The sequence below is a fragment of the Hyperolius riggenbachi genome, chromosome 4, assembly GCF_040937935.1.
Source record: "Hyperolius riggenbachi isolate aHypRig1 chromosome 4, aHypRig1.pri, whole genome shotgun sequence".
Taxonomy (NCBI): Eukaryota; Metazoa; Chordata; class Amphibia; order Anura; family Hyperoliidae; genus Hyperolius; species Hyperolius riggenbachi.
Genome location: NC_090649.1, coordinates 219,003,500 through 219,023,096, shown reverse-complemented (window position 1 = coordinate 219,023,096; position 19,597 = coordinate 219,003,500). Strand labels below are relative to the sequence as shown.

The following is a 19,597-nucleotide window of genomic DNA, read 5'->3' as shown; positions in this document are numbered from 1 at the left end:
AGACACAGGACATCAGCAGGGGTCTGGCAGAAGCCCCAGGTAATTGAAACACTTTTTTTTCCAGTTATATTTAGGAACACTTTAATGCAATCAAAAGTGGAGATGAATTTCCTAAATAATTGCTCCAGACCAATGCTGCTGCATTTCCTACCCTCAGCTTATATTCGTGTCAATCATTTTTTCCAGCTTTTTTAGGTAAAGGTTGGAGGGTCGGCATATATTAGGGTCAGCTTATGCTCAAGTATATAAGGTAATTATTTTCAGTGCTTATGGCAAAAACATATAGGAGTCGCTGTACTAAGGTTCTCCCAAGATAAAAACATAAATGATCCAGCAAATTTGGACAGCATTTTTTTGAAGTGTGTTAATGTTTTACACTCCCATCTGGGTTATAATACAATAAAATGAAAATTGGAGAAATGTTAGTGAAACAGTGTTTGTGCAATTGAAGCCATCAGCACACACGCACAGCTAGGACTTTTTAATAAATCCAGTATAGCTGTAATTTTAAGTAAAAGAAAATAAATCTCAAAAATAAAAAATATATACATACCTGGGGATTTCTCCAGCCCCCTCAGGCCTGATGGCTCCCTCTTCGTTCTCGCCTGTATCCTGCACAAATTGCCACGGAAAGTCCTTCGGACCAGGGCATACAGCGCATGCGCGGCCCAGCAACACACATGCCCCCATTGCGCTCCCGTACCCGGGAGCATTCTACGCCTGCTCAATACTACTGTGCCTGCGCTGACTGGCCCTGACTGGAAGACTTACCGCGGCCAGTTACGGACAAACCAGGCAGAGACTGAGGATGATGAGGGAGCGATCAGGACAGAGGGGGCTGGAGGAAGCCTCAGGTATGTATACATTTTTTTATTTGGCCCCATCTCAGGTACACTTTAAAGCAGTGTTCCCCAACCCTTTCCTCAAGGCTTAGCAACAGTGCATGTTTTGTAGAAATCCTCAGAGGTAGGTAATCAGCTCTGCTGAGACACTAATTACCTCACCTGTGCATATGTGTGGTTTCCTGCACAACATGTACTTGTGGTGGGCCTTGAGGACAGGGTTGGGGAACTCTGCTTTAAAGGACATCTGAAGTGAGAGGGATTTGGAGGCTTCCATATTTATTTCCTTTTAAGCTGATCCTCTGCCTTTAATACTTTTAGCCATAGGCCCTGAACAAGCATGTAGCAGATCAGATGTTTCTGACATTTCTGTTAAATCTGACAAGATTAGCTGCATGCTTGTTTCTGGCGTGATTCAGACACCACTGCAGCCGAATAGATCAGCAGGGCTGCCAGACAACTGGTATTGTTTAAAAGGTAATACATATGGCAGCCTCCATATACTTCTTGCTTCCGGTTCCCTTTACAGGTAAAAAAAATCCAGTTTACGTGTGTTGGATCACTTATGGTCTCCAGTGTTTTCCGGCTCCAGAAGATTTTAATGCATCAACTTCACTGTATCCAAAAGTGGACATAATTGAAATGCACTAAAACTCCATATATGTATAGGTTCTGGCTACCTGCAGACTAAGCACAACTGTGATACACTAGCTGTGGAAAAGGGGATAATGTGGGAAGCCTGGGAACAGAGCCGGGACAAGGTCCTTCAGCACCCAAGGCTGAGACAGCAAAGTGCGCCCCTCCATCCCTCCCACCCCAGCCGTCACACACTAATTGCTGTTAGACTAAGAGGCGCCCCAGGGTCCCCAACACCTTAATCTCTAGTTATCTGGCTTGCAGTCACTGCTATGTATGCCCTTTTCTTATTTCTTTGTGCTTCAAACACAATTGGGAATGACAGCTGAATGAATTGTGCGCCCCCTCCTACACTGTGCCCTGAGGCTGGAGCCTCTTCAGCCTCTGCCTCGGCCCGGCCCTGCCTGGGAAAGCAAGCTACAAGATAGATATGTATAAAGCACATGGCCATAATGAGAGTTTCCACCCATTATTAACGTGTAATTAAAACCGGATTACAACAGTCACGGTTTAGACAGGGCAACACATGGTCATTATGAATAATTTCATTTTGGAAATCTGTAAAAAGTAAATTATATAGCTACAGACAGCATCGCATAAACAAGGCACAGGGGCTGAGACAGCAGATTTCAGTGTGGGAAACTCATCAAAAACCAAGGAAAACCCTAAAGGGGCACTATGGCGAAAATTGTAAAATGTAAAATATGTGCAAACATAAACAAATAAGAAGTACGTTTTTTTCCAGAGTAAAATGAGCCATAAATTACATTTCTCCTATATTGCTGTCACTTACAGTGGGTAGTAGAAATCTGACAGAAGCGACAGGTTTTGGACTAGTCCATCTCTTTATGGGGGGAGACTCAGGAATTTATTCATTTTCAAAAGCACTTAGTGAATGGCAGTTGCTCTGTCCAACTGCCAAAAAACTGTGTAGCAAGCAGGGAGGCTGGCCAGCATCATTGTTTAAATGCTTTTAGGGAATATCTTCATAAAGAATAAAGGCCATGCTGAGAATCCCCTATGAAGAGTTGGACTAGTCCAAAACCTGTCGCTTCTGTCAGATTTCTACTACTTACTGTAACTGACAGCAACATAGGAGAAAAGTAATTTATGGCGCATTTTACTCTGGAAAAAATGTACTTCTTATTTGTCTGTTTGCACATATTTTAAAGTTTACAATTTTTCACCATAGTGACCCTTTAAAGATTAACTGACTTATACTTCCACAATGGGCATCAAAAAAGTAAGTAAGACCTCCTAGGTCAGTAATGGCTAACCTTGGCACTCCAGCTGTGACAAAACTACAAATCCCATCATGCCTCTGCCTCCCCGAGTTATGCTTAGAGCTGTCAGAGAATTGCAATGCCTGATGGGACTTCCACCACAGCTGGAGTGCCAAGGTTAGCCATCACTGTCCTAGGTATAAGGTAGACAGGAAGTGGAGATGGGACTTCCAACATCACAGGTAAGTGAGACCTCCTAATTATGAGGTAGACAGGAAGTAGGGCTGGGACTTCCAACATCACAGGTAAGTGAGACCGCCTAGTTATGAGGTAGACAGGAAGTGGGGCTGGGACTTCCAACATCACAGTCACAGACTGCTGGTAACAGCAGCCTCCAGCCATCAAATGTCCCCTAACCCATCAACCGAACCTCTTAGGTAATCTGATGACTGTGATTATGGGAGGCTGAGGAGAGCATTTTGGATAATATTCCTTTGTATAAAGCGTCCATATACTGTGAGACATTCCGGTCTTACATGCTACGTGATCATAATTTGGATCACTGACACTATCAATCAGGGGCATGGTGGGGATGTGGTGGTATCTATGCGAGGAGGGGGGGGGGCATGGGAAGGGGGTAGAGCTGGTCTTGCCTCCTCCCAGCTAACGCTCCTCTCCCCAGGGGCCTTTGCAGGATATTAGCGCAGTAAAGGGCTCTCACTCACCTTTGCAGCTGGCATGCTTCTTCCTCTATGCTGTCATGACCATCTTGCAACGCTGATGCATACCACGTGTCACGTACGTAATGTGAATGCTACTGCACACGTTGATAATGTGTGTCCCTATTACATGCATTATTGACTGATACCACACAAATGTTGTACAGCTGAAGCCAATAATAACACACTTAATAGGGTCACACATTACCATCCTAAGTAATGATGCTTGCATTACAAGTCATGTGTAAGATCCTTGTAACCTGTGTTATCCTGGTGTATAGCTATGAAGTAGGGCTCCCCACAAAAAATGTTGATGGGTCCCAAAACAATAACCACGCTCCCCCCCCCTGCAAGACTCATTTCTCTTTTCTATAGCCATGTGGCCCTCCCTCCCATGCAGAGCAATGCAGGGTAGCAGAAGTCCCTTACAGCTACCTGGATCAGAGCAAACTACACTCTCTGTTCTCCCGCCTGCCTCGCTCTCCTAGTAAATTTTTCCTCTTCAGGTCTCGATCCCCCACAGTTGGCTGTTGAGTGATGTCACAGCCATGCTGGCAGGATAGTGATGTGTGCAGGGGTGTATCAGCCAAGCCCAGAAGTTCATTTTTTTTAATTTTTTTTTGAGTAGAAGTTATTTTTTTTATTATATATATCGTGTGGCCACCTTTAGGCAAGATACACACATTAATATTGATTGACCAATGTTACCACTCTGATGTAGTAATGCTAACAGATTGTGAATACTATAAACCGATTGTGTATGGAAGCTCTCAAACTACATGGGGGTGGTAAAATTGGCAAGTAACTGACAATCAAAGCTGCATGTGTGTCGCACACCCTCAGACTGGTTTCACACCATAAACCAGTGTCAGCGATGCGGTGCGTCATGCCCGAAGCACTGCATTGCACCTTCAAAAACAGGACTTCAGGGAACACCACACGTTTTCCCTGTCTGGAAGTGACGCGTACGTGACGTGTGCTTGCTGTCATTTCCAGCTTCAGGTATGGTTAAGTGTATTGTTTAAATACACTTCCGCGCATGCGCACCGTAACATCGCGTCGGTAAATTTTTTAAACATCCAATCGTCGCCATAGACTAACATGACTTCTGGGCCGTCGCAGATCGCTGCAACTCGACTCAGCGCCTCAGAGTTAATGTAGTTCTTGACCTGCGTTGGGGATACGAGCCATAACGCCGTAGTATGAAAGTCTCCATAGACTTTCATTGTACGGCGGTGGGGGGGGGGGGCGGTAAAAATAAAAAATGTGAAAGGGCCCTCAGTCTTTACCTTGAAATCAATCTACCTCGCTATTAATATTACTTTACTTACTCAAAGATATTTTGATGTCACTTGGATCATATGAAACACGCATTGCCCCATAGGCTGCAAGCAAGCCAAAAGAGAGTCCCGCAATCAAGGATACGATACTGCCTGGAAAGCAAATAGGAAAACATGTAAATTAATTTTGAGTCCTCACTATTTATGTAAATGGTTAATGATGAGTTACATACATTCATTATTATTAATGTATTATTATTATTATTATCTGTCGTGACATATCACCCACTACAAGTCACCCACTATTTGTCACTACTCATCACCCACTATCTGTCAAGTCACTACACATCACCCACTACCTGCCACTATACATCATCCACTACACATCACCCACTGCCTGCCACTACACATCACCCACTGCCTGCCACTACACATCACCCACTGCCTGCCACTACACATCACCCACCACTACACATCACCCACTACCTACTCATCACCCACTGTTACTACACATCACCCACTACCTGCCACTATACATAATCCACTACCTGCCACTACACATCATCCACTGCCTGCCACTACACATCACCCACTGCCTGCCACTACACATCACCCACTGCCTGCCACTACACATCACCCACTACCTGCCACTACACACGATCCACTACCTGCCACTACACATCACCCACTACACATCACCCACTGCCTGCCACTACACATCACCCACTGCCTGCCACTACACCTCACCCACTGCCTGCCACTACACCTCACCCACTACCTGCCACTACACCTCACCCACTACCTGCCCCTACACATCATCCACTACCTGCCCCTACACATCACCCACTACCTGCCACTACACATCACCCACTACCTGCCACTACACATCACCCACTGCCTGCCATTACACATCACCCACTACCTGCCACTACACATCATCCACTACCTGCCACTACTCATCATCCACTATCTGTCACTACACATCATCCACTAACTGCCACTACACATCATCCACTAACTGCCACTACACATCACCCACTACCTGCCACTACACATCACCCACTACCTGCCACTACACATCTCCCACTACCTACTCATCACCCACTATCTGTTACTACACATCACTCACTACCTGTCACTACATATCACCCACTGCCTTTCACTACACATCGTCCACTACCTGTCACTACACATCACCCACTACCTGCTTCTACACCACTACACATCAACCACTACCTGCCACTAAACATCACCCACTGCCTGCCACTACACATCACCCACTACCTGCCACTAAACCACTACACATCACCCACTGCCTGCCACTACACATCACTCACTCCCTGCCACTACACATCATCCTCTACCTGCCGCTACACATCACCCACTGCCTGCCACTACACATCACCCACTGCCTGCCACTTCACATCACCCACTGCCTGCCACTACACATCACCCACTGCCTGCCACTACACATCATCCACTGCCTTCCACTACACATCATCCACTACCTGCCCCTACACATCATCCACTACCTGCCCCTACACATCGCCCACTGCCTGCCACTACACATCACCCACTACCTGCCACTACACATCACCCACTACCTGCCACTACACATCACCCACTACCTGCCACTAAACCACTACACATCACCCACTACCTGCCACCACACATCATCCACAATCTGTCACCACTCATCATCCACTGTCACTACACATCATCCATTACTCATCACCCACTACACATCACTTACTACCTGCCACTAAACATCACCCACTACTTGCCACTACACATCACCCACTACCTGCCACCACACCATTACACATCACCCACTACCTGCCACTATACATCACCCACTGCCTGCCACTACACATCACCCACTACACATCACCCACTTTCTTCCACTACACATCACACACTACCTGCCAATACACATCACTCACTACCTGTCACTACACATCACCCACAGCCTGTCACTACACATAACTCACTACCTGCCACTACAAATCACCCACTTTCTGCCACTACACATCACGCACTACCAGCCACTACACAACACCCACTACACAACACCCACTACCTGCCACTAGAGATGTGGCAAACTGTTCGCCCGGCGAACATCTCTGGGGGTTTTACTACTTCCGGGTCGCTCTGACCCGGAGCAGTACGCCTGCGCTGCCCGGCGGAGCGCGTCCTAGATCGCGCTCCTGTTGCCGGGCACTCTCTGCGCATGAGCGTGACGTCGTTCAGGCGGTGGGGAGTGGGTTACATACATTTTTTGGGGCACTATTTGTGGCAGTTTGTTTTGGAAGTTACAACTCTAATTTCACACATGGTTCAATTTGTAAGCAGCATGAAAGCCTACCACAGTGCATTGCACCACTGCATGCAGATTGGTCCCTTCGGCCTATAGTGCCAAAAGGGAAATCTGCATGCCCCGCCCCTCAGATTTGTAGACAGGAAGTGCATCACGCAACTTAACCGCTATACACATAAGCGCCACACCGCTGCCACAACATCTGTAAAGATTGTTGTAGTGCCATTGACTCTAATGCAATCGGGCGCTGAGCGGTACAGCTCGGCAACACGCTGCAGAGTCTGTGTCGCCAAAAGCACTTTGTCACACCACAGGTACTGTGGCCTGTCTCAATGGAGGGGGGGGGGGGGGGGGGGAGGGGAATGTGCGGCAGGAGAGAGTACTGCAATGCCAGTTGCTCTGGTCCCACCGGCTTTCTCAGGATTGCTAGAATGGCAGCATTCTCACGGCTATCTATTGTGATCTTGTCCATGCAGGATTCATGCCATTAGTAACTCCAACCCTGTATAGCTCCTATTGGCTGCCATGTTGTCTTTGAAGGAATGGTCTTACATTAACACGTGTAAACCACATGTCTGTAAATCAAGATGCCTTTTTTATGGCGCTGTGGCGTTGGATCGATTACTTAACGCCAATGGGCTGTTCATATTCATAAAATATATTGAAAATTATTTCCATTTCAATTCACGAAAGGATGGAGAAATAAGGATTATCCTTATACTGTATACACCCTTTTATACTAGGAAAAGTAAGAATGCTGCTATAAACTACATATCAGAATATTGTGTTAACAATATTGTCATCTAGTGGTTTAAGAATATAAGGGTTTGAATTTTCAAACGTCAAACTTCCCATATACATTATAGTTAGTCATACAATCCATAATAAATTTATCAATTATATACCTAATGCTGGGAATATACGGGTCTTTTTTTAGCCTATTAGATGGTTAGATAGATAATTTCCAACATGTCTGATCGCCATTCAAACCTTTTGCCACTCAATTTGTCTTGGAAGTGAACTAAAAAAAGTAAGATAAGAGAATCGCGTGGTAATCGAAAGGCAAAAACAATCGGGCGCAGAATCGAGCACCAGAAACACACACATATATATATATATATATAAATATATCTATATATATCTATATATATCTATATATATCTATATATATATATATATATATATATATATATATATATATATATATATATATATATATATATATCATGCAACTGCTGATCTATAATTACCTCATAGTTATATACAGTACGTGTACATACATTTTTCTTTAATGGTATTTCCAACAAAGCAAGCACCACACCCACAAGTAAGAGTTTGCAAAATGTCTGCAATAGTCTTTTTTCCAGCTTTTAATTTGAAAAGACTGTCCTTGTACAGCATATTTGCAATGGTTACATTTGCCACATTTAAAGCCCCTCCCATGTACAACAGCTTCTTTGTTGAGGGTTGGAGTGGCTGATCACAGTGATCTGGATCTTCTATATACAAGTTTTGAAGTCAGTGGTTCTTTTAGTGCACGTTTTAATGATGGTTTACTAAAGATGTGTTTTTTTACTTTTTCTTTTTTAATTATCATTTATCTACCTCTATTCAAATAAGCTGAGGTATCCCTACAGTATAAAGGTGGCCATACACTTATAGATTTGCAGCAGATTCGACCATCACATAGATTTCTGTCAGATGCCTGTCAAGTCCAATCTGACAGGAATCTATCTGATGTGTGCCATACACTAGGAACAGATTTACAATAGATTTCAGAATGAAATCTATTGAAAATCAATCTAAATGCATTATTGGACCATTAGATCCAATGCAACTTTATGGGCCATCGGTTTGCTGCCACCTTCCGGGCTCTTACAGGTCGCATGTAAACAGACTCACTGTGGCCATCTTGTGTCCAAATAGTAAACTACACCCTAAAGCATTTTACACACACAAATACATTGTTTTACCCAATAAATTAACTCATTACCTCAGACACTCCCCAATTATTATTTTTTTGTAATTTAAAAAAAAAATACAATTAAAAAAAAAAAACATAAATAGTTACCTTAGGGACTGAACTTTTTAAATATGTATGTCAAGAGGGTATAACACTGTTACTTTATAAACTACGGCCTTGTAATTAGGGATGGACGCAAAACTGAAAAAAAATGCAGCTTTATTTCCAAATAAAATATTGGCGCCAAACATTGTGATAGGGACATAATTTAAACGGTTTTATAACCGGGACAAATGGGCAAATACATTTCATGGGTTTTAATTACAGTAGCATGCATTATTTGAAAACTATAATGGCCAAAAACTGAAAAATAATATTTTTTTCCCACATTTTTTCCCTATTTTCCCATTAAAACACATTTAGAATAAAATAATTCTTGGCATAATGTCCCACCTAAAGAAAGCCTAATTGGTGGCGAAAAAAATATAGTTCATTTCATTGCGATAAGTAATAATAAAGTTATAGACGAATGGATGGATGGAAAGCTGAAAGGTGAAAATTGCTCTGGTGTTCAAGGGGTAAAACCCCTCAGTGGTGAAGTGGTTAACTAATGTACAGCGCTGCGTAATATGTTGGTGCTTTATAAATACAATAAATAAATAAATCTGCATATCTTTGGTAATACATGTATGCCACTGATATCCACTTATTACTGGTAAATCTTTGTAATTAATTTCTGCCTGTAATTGGTAATATCTGCGCACCATTGGAGTTTGCTTCGCAATTTATTATGTATTTAAAAATATTTTCAGTTCAAAGTTTATTTATATTATTATTTTTTATTATAGTAAACTACTTGATCAGGTCTCTTGTAGTTTATTATAAAGGGATTCTTTATAGTATTCTTCCATAATACTGTACAAAGTACAAAAACAATAGTGGGGAGATACATGAGCAGTTTAACACAATGTACAATCAGGCAACAAAAGTACAAATACATACAACTGATGTGTTGTTTCAAACCTCACTAATACTGGTACATGTCCATTTGATAAAATACACAGAAACAGGAAACACTAGGGGGCGGTCCCTGCCCGTGCAAGCTTACATTTTAGAGGGTAGTTGGGTGGAAAAACTAGGGGGTTAGTAGATGAGGCATTGAGCCTCAAATTCTGGCTATAACAAATCATAAGCTTGTCTGAAGAGGTGTGTCTTAAGGGTATGTTTGAAGATAACGTAGTAGTAGGAGGCGCCCTTGTAGTATGATTTGCACTTAGGCTTATTAAAATAAACAGTAATATATATAGTAGATCGCCTACCTTAAGAATGGACTCTCCACTCGGTAGGATGAATATAAAAATTTAATAATGATAAGCACTCAGGACAACGCGTTTCGCGGTATAAGCCGCTTCATCAGGTCAAAATAGTGCTTTAAAAAGAAAACAAGCAATAATAGACACTTCAGTAAATCTCCACAATATCATACGATTCAAATACACAATAAAAAAAACCATATCATAGATGTATACACATATGTAGTTAGTAGGTTAGATCATTAGGTTGTTGTAACGATTGTGGGATATCTCCGTGTTCAGCGCACAAAGATGTGCGCTGACACTGCGGAGGTCCTCCACAAGCGTGTCAAGATGCTAGAACCCAGCTTTTGGTGCAAGCACCAGTAGAGGGAAATTCCTGTCGGCAGAGGGCGCTGGGGAGCGCAGAGGAACCAATCCCCTGCACCTCCACAAATGCCAGACAGGAATTGCACGAAGCGCAGAACGCAATCGCAAGAGAAGCGATTGCGAATGAGAACGAGCAAAGGGACAGGTTGTATGTGTGTGCGCCAATCTAGTCGCCACCCCGCGACCGCGCACAAACAACAGCAGGTGCGAAACAGATACGCAACCGCCAAGAACGGCGAATGCCAGAAGTGACACAAGGCAGATCAGAACAGAATACGAGGATAGCAAAGGCACAGTAAATCATACAATGAGAAGATACGGAAAATAATAAACGCTAGCTAACCGCGAACACCGCACTCATTCGCAACAGTGCACGCGGTTATGCGCGGTCTCCACGTGATAAGCACAATAGAGACAAGCACGCCTAACTAACCATCAACAGACAAACACGAAACAAAGAACGTGAACGCTTGCTTAACGGTTACCTCATCGAGCCTACAGCAAGCGCCCGTATCAGACAAGACAGACAAACGAGAAACAGGAACTAGGCAGAAAGGATCCACCGCTCTTCCGCCAGAGCAAGTGTGATCCAAGCAGGAACACAGATCAGAAAGATCCACAGCCGCTAACGCTAGCGGCTAGTGCGATCTAAACAAGACAGATCAGATGAGGTAGCTGGTAGCAACCGCTGCTCCAGCTTACACTCCAGGAACTAGATCAGAAGGATCCACAGCCGCTACCGCTAGAGGCTAGTGCGATCCAAACAAGACAGAGCGATTCGCTATCAACCGCCGCTGGTGACAGCGCAATCGCGACAGACAAGACAGGACAGAATAGGCAGTACAAATTATACACAAACTGACTGCACTAACTAGGAATGCAAGGAGCACTCCCCAAGAATTAACTATACTAAGATAGCAGTGGCTGACACTCCAGGTGAGTCCAGCAGGAACAAACCTCTATGAGCAGCAAAGCATTGTGGGACACACATAGTACTTATAGTACACGCCTCCAATGAATGTGGCCAGGCAATTTGCATGACAACGTATGCAAATTCCTCAGCAAGCACAAGCTGCAAAACTGACAGAAGGTCTTCTTTCCAGAGTCCTGCAGCATGCAGACCTGAATAATGATCAAAAGGCTGCCTGCCTGCGCAGGCAGCCGAGCGGATCGTTACAGTTGTGAGAAACAGAATGTTCAACATCATATTAATATCCTGCCTATAGAGATGGCAAGTGTAGTTTTCACTATTTCGTACCTAAAAATTAAAAGTAAATGCTTAAAAAGATCCAAAGGGTCCTGTGTATAAAAGTAGCTTGCTAAAATATTTTGATATATTTAGAAAAGAGCATAGCAAAAAATCAGTATCTCCTATTGGATCCCTCAGGTACCTGTGTAGGTGAGGAAGTGTCGGGTGAGGGATACCTGGTTGGTATATGCCAGTAATATGTTCCCTGTAGGACAGTATGGTGGTCGGGACTGCGCTTAAACTAGTGGGCATAACCTGGTAGGATGTTGGGGTCTGGATAGAAATGAAGCGTAAGATCTCTTACCTGTGATCAATAGTGGAAGTTACTGGGCGCCAAACCTGGTTAATGGTGGGCGCTCAAAATTATAGTTATGCCGTCTCCGTGCTCGGAGCGGCTGTGAGTGATGGGGAGGGCATGGCTGGGCCAAGGGAGGAGGGGATGGGAGGCGACTGTAAAAATGCTGGCCACTGATAGGTCCAGTGGCACAGCGTGTATAGGGTCGCGTGGGAAGCAACGTAACTGAGGGAAACGAGGCTTGTCCGCGTGATGCGGAAGTGTTTGGGCCAGCTGGGGCTGCATGGTGTACGTGACGTGCGCACCAGGGCGGTATTGGTGCGCACGCGCGCGATGTCATAGTCGCCATATAGGATATGGGCAAAAGGAGGGGGATGGAACATTTAGTAAAGGTGCAATAGATATATTGGCTATCTACATGCTGGAGATATAATATCCTGGACAAAGTATAAAAGTGTGGTGTAGTAAGGAATAGAATGAGGGATCTGAACGAGATCCTGTATAACTAAAGCAGTGCTGCCATCGTGTGGTGGAAGAAGTACAATGCTGAGAGATTGTGTTAGAGATATAGTAGATGCATGTAATAGTATAGCAGCTGTCTATCAATAGCTAACGGGAGATCTCGGGAGGATTTTTTGTAGTAGAAAAATAGATAAAACTCTGGTATACATACAATTATCATTCTACCTATGAGACCAAAATCAATATTCATAGGGTACAGACCAGGGAAGAGCAGAATGCTCTAGTTTTGTACATTTATGTCCTGATGTCCATAGGTGGGACTTGGGTGAGGGGAGGGAGGTGGAGGAAAGGGAGGGGAGGGGGAGGTGAGGGTGGGGCAAAGAGGGGAGGAAGGAATCCGAGTGGGTGAGGGAAGGGGGAGGAAGGATGGATGGCTGGGGGGGGGGGGGGGGGGGAGGAGGAAGGAGAATGGGAGGGAGGAACAGGAAAGGAGAATCGTTCTCGCTCGTACCAAGTGTAATCAACTAGTCGGTAGTTCTATCAACATTTTGCGATTAGTATGTATATAGTATCGCAGATGAGTACCGAAATTGGGCAGTTCACAGATTATGTTCTAGGCATATATTAAGTCCCTCCGGTTGGAGTGTTCTAAGTTTAAATACCCAGAACATCTCCCTTGCCTTGAGTTTTTCGTTTCTGTTTGATACATGTGTGGGTACCTGTTCTATTGGGCAGACCTTTATTTCTTTGTGTTCTTGATTGTGTAGTTCCTTGCAATGCCTGGATAGGCCATGTTTGATGAACCCTTTTTCTATGTTCCTCCTGTGTTGTCCCCATCTGGTTTTCAGTGATTGGGTAGTTCTACCTACGTATTGAAGCCCACATGTGCATGTAAGGAGGTATATGATGAATGTGGATGAGCAATTCATGCTGTCCCTGATCTCAAATACTTCGCCTGTAGTAGTGGATTTAAAAGTTCCTTGTCTCAGTTGCAATTTCTGGCAGCATAGACAGCCTCTCTGCCTGCATTTCCAGGATCCTGTTTTACTTGTGGTAGGTTCCTCCATTCTTATATCCCGTGATCTCAATTTGCTGGGAGCTAGTAGACTTTTTTAATGTTCTGGCCCTTCTATATATGCAGTGAGGTTTTTCTTCAATCTCATTTTTTAGAAATGGGTCATCTCTCAACGTTGCCCAATGTTTTGTCAATATGTTCTGTATTGTGTTGTGATCGCTTGAGAATTTGGTAATAAAGTTGGTACCTCTGCTTAGGCCATCCCCCTCTTTACTATTTTCTATTTTCTTTCCTCCTAGGAGCTTGCTTCTCTCGGTCATTCTGGCCCGTTTTCTTGCTGCTGTAATGAGTTTGCTGGGGAAGTTTTTTTCTTTAAATTTGTCTGTAAGGATTTTGGCTTGGGTGTCATATGTTCTCAGATCTGAACAATTTTTCCTTATTCTTAAGAATTGCCCATAGGGGATGTTGTTCCTCCATGGTTTATGATGGCAGCTTTTATAGTCAATGTAGGCGTTGGAGTCAACATTCTTAAAGTGATTTCTCGATTTGATTGTTTTGTTCTCCGTATAGAGAACTACATCGAGATATTCGATCTCTCTGTTGTTGTATTTTGAAGTAAATGTTATTCCCCAGTCATTACTGTTCATATGGGACACAAAGTTGTCCCCTCAGCCTCTAAAATACCACTTCCAACCAAATTGAACAGAAGGATAAAAAACACCCAAATCAAGGACAGCAGACATATTACGGAATTCTTTATCCCTACCCAGGAATCCTTTAACAACAGTTCAGACTACAACACTATGGATAACGCCACGACCAGCTCCTCTTTTTTAGAGCTACCAACGATCCTGGGGGAACTAACACCACTGAGACCAGCAATTCCACACACAGTGGGCCATCTGGCAGTGCCTGTCATCTCCTCACCCCTGGGATCGGCCACAAGACCAGAAACCAACCGAGAAAAAGAGGGAAGAGAGGAGGAAAGAAAAACAAACACAGACTAAATACTACTACAAAAAAATCAAATAGGAACGAAGAAACGAGAACGATCTATAATCTATCATCCTACACCACAACTAAAGCGGAAGAATTAGTATTAAAACGAGGTCTTTCTTTTTGTCCCAGAAAACAGGCCAATTTATACGACCTATTTGTAGACCTAAACCAGTTCACACGTAAACTAACCCTAAAGAGGTACTTCGCCATAAAGAAGCTAAAGGGTCTTCCCAACAGAACATCTGGAACAGAGAGGAGCGGAGTTATAGTAATGGATGCTGATGACACACCTACTATTACTTATAATCCAGAAGAGTTACAAATTGAGAAATATACTCACACACAACTCCGAAATAAGTCCAACTTTTACCCGACTACCTATAGAGGACCGCAGATCGAAGGTTTTTACAACCAAGTACTAGAGGACTTTAGAAAATTAGAAGGGGAGCTCCATTCCACCACAACCACATCCAATCTCACCAAAGCAGAAGAAAGAGCCATCAGGAGCCTCAAAAACAATTCTGCAATCATAATCAAACCGGCAGACAAAGGGGGAGGAATTGTCATAATGGACAAAGTGAACTACATTAAAGAAGCGGAACGAATACTAAAGGATGAGGAATACTATCAGATCCTGGACGCGGATCCGACAGACAAATATATAACGGAACTGAAATCTCTGGTTATGAAGGCCTATGAGGAAGGAATCCTAACTGGTGCAGAAAAAGACTTTATCTTAATCAAAAACCCGACCACGGCACACTTCTATCAACTGCCTAAAATACATAAAACCACCATTAACCCACCAGGGAGACCGATTATCTCAGGTATAAACTCCATATCTTCACATCTCTCAGAACTGGTTGATTACCACCTACAACAGATGGTGAGAAAACTCCCTAGCTATCTGAAGGACTCTACTCAACTATTGAGTGAACTGACGAACATTTCCTGGGAAGATGGATACAAGTGGGTAACACTGGATGTGTCTGCACTGTATTCAAACATCCATCATAAAATCGGCTTACAGTCCATCTGGTATTTCCTACAAAGAGACACAGTGATGCCACAGAAACAAAAAATCTTTCTCATCAACTCAGTAGCTTTTGTTCTAACACATCGTTTCTGGACAATACTTATCTACAAAGACGGGGGACAGCTATGGGATCAAGCCTAGCCCCCAGCTATGCTAATCTGACCATGGGCCTCCTTGAGCTACTATTAATAGGCCAAAACAACCTCTTTACCATGAACATCATATACTACCGCAGATATATCGATGACCTGATTCTGATATGGAAAGGAGACATTCCCTCAATTGACAACTTTGTGTCCCATATGAACAGTAATGACTGGGGAATAACATTTACTTCAAAATACAACAACAGAGAGATCGAATATCTCGATGTAGTTCTCTATACGGAGAACAAAACAATCAAATCGAGAAATCACTTTAAGAATGTTGACTCCAACGCCTACATTGACTATAAAAGCTGCCATCATAAACCATGGAGGAACAACATCCCCTATGGGCAATTCTTAAGAATAAGGAAAAATTGTTCAGATCTGAGAACATATGACACCCAAGCCAAAATCCTTACAGACAAATTTAAAGAAAAAAACTTCCCCAGCAAACTCATTACAGCAGCAAGAAAACGGGCCAGAATGACCGAGAGAAGCAAGCTCCTAGGAGGAAAGAAAATAGAAAATAGTAAAGAGGGGGATGGCCTAAGCAGAGGTACCAACTTTATTACCAAATTCTCAAGCGATCACAACACAATACAGAACATATTGACAAAACATTGGGCAACGTTGAGAGATGACCCATTTCTAAAAAATGAGATTGAAGAAAAACCTCACTGCATATATAGAAGGGCCAGAACATTAAAAAGTCTACTAGCTCCCAGCAAATTGAGATCACGGGATATAAGAATGGAGGAACCTACCACAAGTAAAACAGGATCCTGGAAATGCAGGCAGAGAGGCTGTCTATGCTGCCAGAAATTGCAACTGAGACAAGGAACTTTTAAATCCACTACTACAGGCGAAGTATTTGAGATCAGGGACAGCATGAATTGCTCATCCACATTCATCATATACCTCCTTACATGCACATGTGGGCTTCAATACGTAGGTAGAACTACCCAATCACTGAAAACCAGATGGGGACAACACAGGAGGAACATAGAAAAAGGGTTCATCAAACATGGCCTATCCAGGCATTGCAAGGAACTACACAATCAAGAACACAAAGAAATAAAGGTCTGCCCAATAGAACAGGTACCCACACATGTATCAAACAGAAACGAAAAACTCAAGGCAAGGGAGATGTTCTGGGTATTTAAACTTAGAACACTCCAACCGGAGGGACTTAATATATGCCTAGAACATAATCTGTGAACTGCCCAATTTCGGTACTCATCTGCGATACTATATACATACTAATCGCAAAATGTTGATAGAACTACCGACTAGTTGATTACACTTGGTACGAGCGAGAACGATTCTCCTTTCCTGTTCCTCCCTCCCATTCTCCTTCCTCCTTCCCCCCCCCCCCCCCCCAGCCATCCATCCTTCCTCCCCCTTCCCTCACCCACTCGGATTCCTTCCTCCCCTCTTTGCCCCACCCTCACCTCCCCCTCCCCTCCCTTTCCTCCACCTCCCTCCCCTCACCCAAGTCCCACCTATGGACATCAGGACATAAATGTACAAAACTAGAGCATTCTGCTCTTCCCTGGTCTGTACCCTATGAATATTGATTTTGGTCTCATAGGTAGAATGATAATTGTATGTATACCAGAGTTTTATCTATTTTTCTACTACAAAAAATCCTCCCGAGATCTCCCGTTAGCTATTGATAGACAGCTGCTATACTATTACATGCATCTACTATATCTCTAACACAATCTCTCAGCATTGTACTTCTTCCACCACACGATGGCAGCACTGCTTTAGTTATACAGGATCTCGTTCAGATCCCTCATTCTATTCCTTACTACACCACACTTTTATACTTTGTCCAGGATATTATATCTCCAGCATGTAGATAGCCAATATATCTATTGCACCTTTACTAAATGTTCCATCCCCCTCCTTTTGCCCATATCCTATATGGCGACTATGACATCGCGCGCGTGCGCACCAATACCGCCCTGGTGCGCACGTCACGTACACCATGCAGCCCCAGCTGGCCCAAACACTTCCGCATCACGCGGACAAGCCTCGTTTCCCTCAGTTACGTTGCTTCCCACGCGACCCTATACACGCTGTGCCACTGGACCTATCAGTGGCCAGCATTTTTACAGTCGCCTCCCATCCCCTCCTCCCTTGGCCCAGCCACGCCCTCCCCATCACTCACAGCCGCTCCGAGCACGGAGACGGCATAACTATAATTTTGAGCGCCCACCATTAACCAGGTTTGGCGCCCAGTAACTTCCACTATTGATCACAGGTAAGAGATCTTACGCTTCATTTCTATCCAGACCCCAACATCCTACCAGGTTATGCCCACTAGTTTAAGCGCAGTCCCGACCACCATACTGTCCTACAGGGAACATATTACTGGCATATACCAACCAGGTATCCCTCACCCGACACTTCCTCACCTACACAGGTACCTGAGGGATCCAATAGGAGATACTGATTTTTTGCTATGCTCTTTTCTAAATATATCAAAATATTTTAGCAAGCTACTTTTATACACAGGACCCTTTGGATCTTTTTAAGCATTTACTTTTAATTTTTAGGTACGAAATAGTGAAAACTACACTTGCCATCTCTATAGGCAGGATATTAATATGATGTTGAACATTCTGTTTCTCACAACCTAATGATCTAACCTACTAACTACATATGTGTATACATCTATGATATGGTTTTTTTATTGTGTATTTGAATCGTATGATATTGTGGAGATTTACTGAAGTGTCTATTATTGCTTGTTTTCTTTTTAAAGCACTATTTCGACCTGATGAAGCGGCTTATACCGCGAAACGCGTTGTCCTGAGTGCTTATCATTATTAAATTTTTATATTCATCCTACCGAGTGGAGAGTCCATTCTTAAGGTAGGCGATCTACTATATATATTACTGTTTATTTTAATAAGCCTAAGTGCAAATCATACTACAAGGGCGCCTCCTACTACTACGTTACCTCGAGTCTAACATCCCACAATTGTGGGATTGTTATTTCTTACCACAAATTTGTGGTAAGATACCTTTTTTCGAAGGAGCTGCGACCACCTACCCCAAAGACCGAGTGGAGACGGGTCTTCTCCACATGCGCATTCGAGTGGTTGCCTCTCCAAGCAACCTATACTTGTGAGGAGCATCATTTGCATATCTAGACCAGATTGCAAGGATAATACACTATAGGGGCTCCCGGTGTCTCTGTGGCTTTTTTTCTTTTTCGTTACACAGTATGTTTGAAGATGTCCAGGCTTGGAGAATGAGGTTGAGGTATGAGGAGGATCAGGCTGTGGTAGAGAGTTCAAAAGACAAGGTGACACTTGTGAGAAGTCCTGGATACAAGAGCTGCAGAATACAGTAGGAACTGGAGAAGTGCCAGACAGTTTTTTTTTTTTTGGAAGGCAGCAGAGTAGGGTGTTACAATAGTCAAGACAGAAATGATTAGAGCATGTACAAGCATGTTAGTAGCTTCTTGTGATATTTTGAGATAGAGGCAGCAGGAGGATGTTAATATGTAGTTAATATGACAGCTCAGAGTCCAGAGTTAACCCCAGATGGCGAACTTTAGGAGCTGAGGTTATTAACAATAACTATAGGTGGTTTGCTAATCAGTGATGCTTGTTTGTGGTCCTATAATGCATGGGTCTCCTCCGTTGCTGTCACCCCAAATAAAGTGTGTAACTCAGCTACATAGCAGTGCATGCACAGAATGCTCCCAGCTATGGGG

At 43.5% G+C, this 19,597-nt stretch overlaps 1 protein-coding gene across 1 annotated transcript in view; it reads right to left on the bottom strand.

The window, feature by feature from the left end:
- TMEM14A (transmembrane protein 14A) overlaps positions 1 to 19,597 on the bottom strand; it is a 46,732-nt gene that overhangs the window by 7,760 nt on the left and 19,375 nt on the right. The window contains exon 3 of the mRNA XM_068279361.1: positions 4,752 to 4,853. Within this exon, the coding sequence (XP_068135462.1) occupies positions 4,752 to 4,853 (102 nt within the window). The remainder of the gene's footprint in view (positions 1 to 4,751; positions 4,854 to 19,597) is intronic.